General features: G+C 45.6%; 1 protein-coding gene across 1 annotated transcript in view; it reads left to right on the top strand.

The window, feature by feature from the left end:
* The first annotated feature begins 4,705 nt into the window (after positions 1-4,705).
* Positions 4,706-6,000, top strand: part of PHF2 (PHD finger protein 2) — a 42,510-nt gene continuing 41,215 nt past the window's right edge. Inside the window, exon 1 of the mRNA XM_031555507.1 lies at positions 4,706-4,732. Within this exon, the coding sequence (XP_031411367.1) occupies positions 4,706-4,732 (27 nt within the window). The remainder of the gene's footprint in view (positions 4,733-6,000) is intronic.

Below are 6,000 nucleotides of genomic sequence, written 5' to 3'. Positions count from 1 at the left end.
TTTTTTTTTTTTTTTTCCTCTAAGCTCTTCAGTTTGAAGGAACATTGACAAAATTTTGTGGAAATGAACTGTCTTTGAGATTTTTATAAGCTGAAGGAGGCTGGTTCTTTCTACTTCACCTACATTGTATTTTTGCTTTGAAATTGGTTTCATTGCCGAGCAAAACACACACCCTGTCCAGTCCCTATGAGTCTTGGCAGCAGCCACCCATGGCTGCAGACCTGTGGAAACTCAAAGGAAAGTGTCAGCTTTAACAAAGTAGTTGTGAAAATACGTGGATCTGTGAAAACTGGGAAAGGATAATTCCACAATAAAAGAAGGGCATAAAACTATTGGAGAGCATCCAAAGGAGGACTACAAAGATAGTGAAGGGTCTGTAGGACAAGGTGTATGAGGAGTGGCTGAGGTCCCTGGGTTTGTTCAGCCCAAAGCAGAGCAAGCTGAGGGGAGGCCTCGTGACCCTGCAGCTCCTCACAGGAAGCGGAGGGGCAGAAATAAGGCCTGAAGGAATTGCATGGAGCAATTGCATGGGAGGGTCAGGTAGGGGTCAGGGAAAGGTTCTGCTCAGAGGGCGGAGGGCATGGCATAGGCTGCCCAGGGCAGCAGGCACAGCTGGAGTTCAAGGGGCTTTGGAATACTGCTCTCAGACATGGTGTTTGGTTTCTGGGTGGTCCTGTGTAAAGCCAGGGGTTGTACCTGATGATCTCTCTGTGGATCTCTTCCAACCTGTTCTGTGATTGTTTGTAAGTCCCCACAGGAGAATTTACACACAGGAGAGACAAAGCTCTAAAACAAAAGATTTGTGTGTGGGTCACACATCCAAGAGCTTGCACAGAGATTCCTATCTTTAAAGCACTGAGCACGTTTGTTAATTATACTGTACTAGCCTTTGAGGTTATCAGGCATTTATTAATAATACTGTTTTATAAGTGGAGAAACTGAGTCAAAGAAGTTATGCAATTTACTTGGGATTAAAGAGAGTCACAACAACAAGTAGAACATATGTTGCTGTGTTGTACAGCAGCACCCTGCTACCTCAGTGCTGCCGTCTGTAGGTCCTGCTGTACAGGACAGCCTGCTGGTGGCTCCAGGTGTGCCCCAGAGTGAATCCACAACTTCCTCACAATTTAGGGCTCTGGCTGCCCAGTGGAGCCAGGATCACCTCTCAGTTAGGCCCTTATTCAACAAGACCCTTGTATTGGACACTTGCAGTTGTGCCTAAGCCAGCACACATTGTTTTTCTCCTATCACTGCTTGCTTCTGGGTTTTCTAGTGGAGCAGCACTTATGAGTGTATCCTTCTGTTCTCCAAAGTGATTTTTCAACCCATTGCTTAGCTTTAACCATATCTGACAGCAGGCTTGAGGTCTCAAAAAATCCTGTATGTTCTGTAAAAATATGTGGCTGATTAGATGAGACAGATCGTTCTATTTAGTGAAGGACTTGTCTGTTTGCTTATCAGACAGAGGAGAGCATACATGAGAGAGCCCTGCTCGGAGTTTACCCAGTAATGCAGCCACCAGGAAAGCAACGTGAGACTGAAATCCAGAGAACAGCCTCTTCCACCAGATTTCCTCCCCCTTGGAACGGCTTGTTTCTTTTCCTTTTCTTGATTTTTTTTTTTTTTAATATAATATTGTGGATACTCGAGATGTTTTATGTTGCAGTTCTGGATGCTCTGATGTGGACACAAAAAATCTCTGTCACAACACTGGCCCATCTAATAACTGCTGTGTGACCAAGTGGCTGCTTCATTTTGGGGGCAGTTGAAACTGCTTTGTTAGATCTGGTGAAAATGAGTAATAAACACGTGATCAAATGAGACGTAAGCACAAGATATCCATTAAAATGTGAAGTGTGGTTCTTTCCATTGCTGACAAGTCCTGATTTTCCTGCAGTACCTATGCTTCTTTTTGGATGGCAGAGGCTTCAGAAACTGGATGGTCCTCTTTCCTGTAATTGGCATCTTATTGTTAAAGAAGAGCATTATTGTGTAACGTGATTAAATTACATGTCAAGAAGTTATACCAGTAGATGCCCTGTTGTTAAGGGTTGAGGATGAGGTCAGGTTAATTATTAATTACCTCTTTTTAGGACCAGTAACAATGCCATGAATGCCTCTTCTGGTCTGTGACGGCTGCCCCACCTGGGCTCTGGTGCTTTGTCCTCATGTGCTGAGGCTGCGTGTGCCTGGCCCTGAGCACCCTGCTGTCTGTCCCCAGGCTCAGGCCCTGTGTGCTGAGAACTCAGCCTATCAGCATGGTTCTCTCTTGCATCACATTGATATTGTCTCCAGCTTCTGAGAAAAGAGAAGGAGGAACATGAGATCAAGCACCATTTTCCAGTATTAATAGTCCTTTCTTAAATCTAAAGGGATATGGGAGGTTCTTGCTTGTACTCCCTACCCAAAGGTACTGCTAGTCTGAACCAATCTTGAGAGGATTTTGCTTAAGCTGCTGTCATTAGCCTGGAGGGGCAGTCACCCCACAGACTCGTTAGGAGAGCATCACTGTGCCTTACCCTGTGCAGGAACCCTCTGCTGTTCTTGTCAGATGAGGCAAGGAAGTGCTGAGGGGGAGGACAACTATATTCCTAGGTCTCCAGGTGGCTTTGGTCATTCGCTGTTTAGCACAGAGAAAGTTGCTAAAGAGCTGTCAGGCACCGCAGCCTTTCTTCAGTAGGTGTGGGTCAGTGCCTGGTGTTCTGAAGTCCAGGTACCCTCACATGGGGCTGTGCTCACGATGCAGAGCACATACCTTGCAGCAGAGGGAAGAGCACAGTGCTGCTCTGCAAGCATGAGGCCGAGGTTGCCCTACACTTTTTCCTGTTGAGCCCTCATGCCTCAAAGGTTGCATGTACGTGGTGCACAACATGTTCCTGTGTGTCTGGAGTCGTGTTCATGAAGTAGCTAGATGAAAGCTGCTGCTGAAGCGTGAAGGACTTACTCATCCACGTGGTGCCCTTCCAGGTTTATGGCGGGTGATAAAAGTGATTTGGGTTTGGACTGATTCTGGGAGAGAGGGAGAAGCAGATACATGGTTGTGTGAAATAAGGATTGAAGTGTCGTTTTTTACCAGTGTTAAAATTCTTAAGTTTTCAGCATGTATCTAGTGAAGCGGCAAAGGGTGGAGATGGAAGTTAAACTAAATACCTACTCCAGTGTTCTGTTTGCTAGTTACAAATCCTGAGCAATGCATTTGGCAGGAGATATGGCAGACACTGCTGTAGCCAGCAGTGAGCTCTGAAGACCTGTTCTACGCTCAGATCCTGCTGGGAAACCTCAGCGAATCTCCTCAGTCCTGCTTGTGATAGGCTCCTTATCTGTAAAAGGTCGGATTGTGCTGGCCTCCCCTGTAGATAAAGAGAATGTATTTTAAGGTCTGCTTTGTGAAGAACATGTAATGCTCTAACAGAGTTTCTTACACTCTGCTCCACAGCAAGAAGCAGATAAATGACATGAAATGAAAGCTAACAGGTTACATCTGCAGTCCTGCTGCATGGGCCTCTGTGTAGGGATGGGTCACTTTTCCTTTCTCCAGCACCTGGGGCTGTGACTGGGAATGAGGTGGGACTGGGACTGACTGGCTGCAGCACGGCACAGCTGACTGCAATCCAGGGGCAGCCCCAGCTCCCAGCTGTGCCATCCTCCAGCACTTCTTAGAAACCCAGCTCTCTGTGCAAACACGATTCATTTCGTGTTGCTTTGCAGTTTGTACCATGACTGGTGCCTCATTGGGAACAGGTAAATGCATGGCTGGTTTGTATTCAGAAATTTTCTTTAGGTATCACTAGATTTTATGTTCTTTCTCACCAAGTTACCTTTAGTTGTTTTATTTTTGTATTTTATTTTTCTGTACTTGTCTTCTGTTTGATAATGGTTATTACACGATCATCGTAGAATGGAATAATTTTAACCCATTAATTAAATGGGTCAAAAATTACTTATATCACCTCATTGAAGCCTACAAATGAAGGCCCTCGTAGACATTCATGCCATGAAAACTCAGATGTATCCACCTTTTATTATTGTTGCATGACTAAGAAAGTCATCAGCTTTGTCAGAACACTGAAATCTGAATTTCCTCTTCATTGCGAGCACAGGCACTTTTATCTCTAAGTGGCAAGGTGCAAAGATTCTAATAAAAATATAATTGCTAACTTCTGATTGCAAATGCTTCTGTTTGTGCTATTTCTCATTTAAATTGCTGTAAAATGTGATATATGGGTTTAAACAGCTACCATATCAAAGGCTTTACATTTCATTATTACTTGTTAAAATTAAAATGCAGAAGTAGTAATAGTGCTTCACTTTTATCTGATTATCAGATGAATTTTACACTGCTTCAACCTGAATGAAATAATTTTAATAACATTTTAAAGTCAACTACTAAGTTGCTTTATATCATCCCAACAAGATACTCTTGGATACGCAATAATTAACCTCTTGTTCCATCCTTACTGCACTTAAGCAGAGCCATGGAGGTCCTCTGCTGGGGGAGCAGTAGGAGGGAGCTGCTCCCTGCATCGTGCTTCTTATTGGGCATGTGTGTTAGTGCCAGTGTCCTGGGTGATGAGACTCTTTGAAGGACATCTGGGGAAGGTTTTCCTTCATTAACCTTCACCAATTAGAAGTTTTCTCCTTCAAATCTGCTTCGGGAACCTGATGGAAGAATGTGTTTGGTCTGGCAAAGCTTCCAAATTGCGGTATGGTGGCAAGAGATAGCGCTCACTCTGTGAGTTGTCAGAGTGGTCTGTAAAATGCTCCACTGGAGAGAGGATCACAGAATGGCTTGGGTTGGAAGGGGCCTTAAAGATCAGGTTCCAACCCCTCCATGGATAGAGTTGCCAGTCACTAGATGAAATACCAGACCAGGCTGCCCAGGGCCACATCCAACCTGGCCTTGAACACCTCAAGGGACAGGGCACCCACAGCTCTCTGGGCAGCCTGTTCAGCACACCACCGCCCTCTCTGTGAATAACTTCCACCTGACATCTAATCTAAATCTCCTCTCCTTCGGTTTAAAGCCCTTTCCCCTTGTCCTATCACCATCTACCCATCTGGAAAGTTGATTTCCCTCCTGTTTGTAATCTCTCTTTAAATATTGGAAAGCTGCCTTCTCTTCTCCAGTCTGAACAAGCCCAGCTCCTTCAGCCTGTCTTCCCAGGAGAGGTGCTCCAGCCCTCTGAGCATCTTCATGGCCCTTCTCTGGACCCTCTCCAGAAGATCCACATCTTTCCTGAGGTGAAGGTCTCAGACCTGGACACAATGCTGAGCTGGATAAATGCAGCACTACGTGGTTTGTCAGCTCTTGCAGCAGAACGGGATCTTACTAGGATGTCAGAACAGTTTTGGGGTGTTTACAGGCTTTTTGAAACTGATTCTTGGCCTGTTGATACAAATGACTCGAACTCTGCTCCCACTGTCGTTCCCAAGGCCTCCAGCCCTACCTCCTGCTGCACGCTCCCTGCTCCCTGCCTCCTCCCATTGCAGGAGCTGTTGTCTTCTCCCCTCTAGCTCCACAGACTGCATACAGGATGGCAGCCATGCCCACCCGCCATGCTGTCCCGGTCCCTACGTCTATTTCCAGCTCAGACTGTGCTTTTGTGAGCTCTGCCTCAACGCCACATTTGCAGTTCCCTTTCTGAACCTCTTATGCCCACTTTTACCTCACTGGCAGATCTGAATAACTGCACAGAAGTGCTATTGAGAGCTTTTCCAGTTCCTTGCCGCTGATGGTAGCGCATCCAGGGTTTGTATTGACAGATTAATTTGCGAATCAGTGCAGCAGGGGCTGTTGCTGGAGGCTGATCCCCAGCACGCTGCGTGGGATCCTGCATTGTCTGACTCTGAGCCCGTTTGATCACTGTAGGGGGTCAAATGTTTGACTCCAGTCTTTTTTTATGTTTGTATTTCTCTCAGGCAAATAGAACTGGGGAAAAAAAAAGAAAAAAAATTGGAGGGACCGAAGTGGAGCATTCTCATGAAAAAATAGTTGTAAAA

The sequence above is a fragment of the Meleagris gallopavo genome, chromosome 14, assembly GCF_000146605.3.
Source record: "Meleagris gallopavo isolate NT-WF06-2002-E0010 breed Aviagen turkey brand Nicholas breeding stock chromosome 14, Turkey_5.1, whole genome shotgun sequence".
NCBI lineage: Eukaryota > Metazoa > Chordata > Aves > Galliformes > Phasianidae > Meleagris > Meleagris gallopavo.
This window is presented reverse-complemented; position numbering and strand designations above follow the sequence as displayed.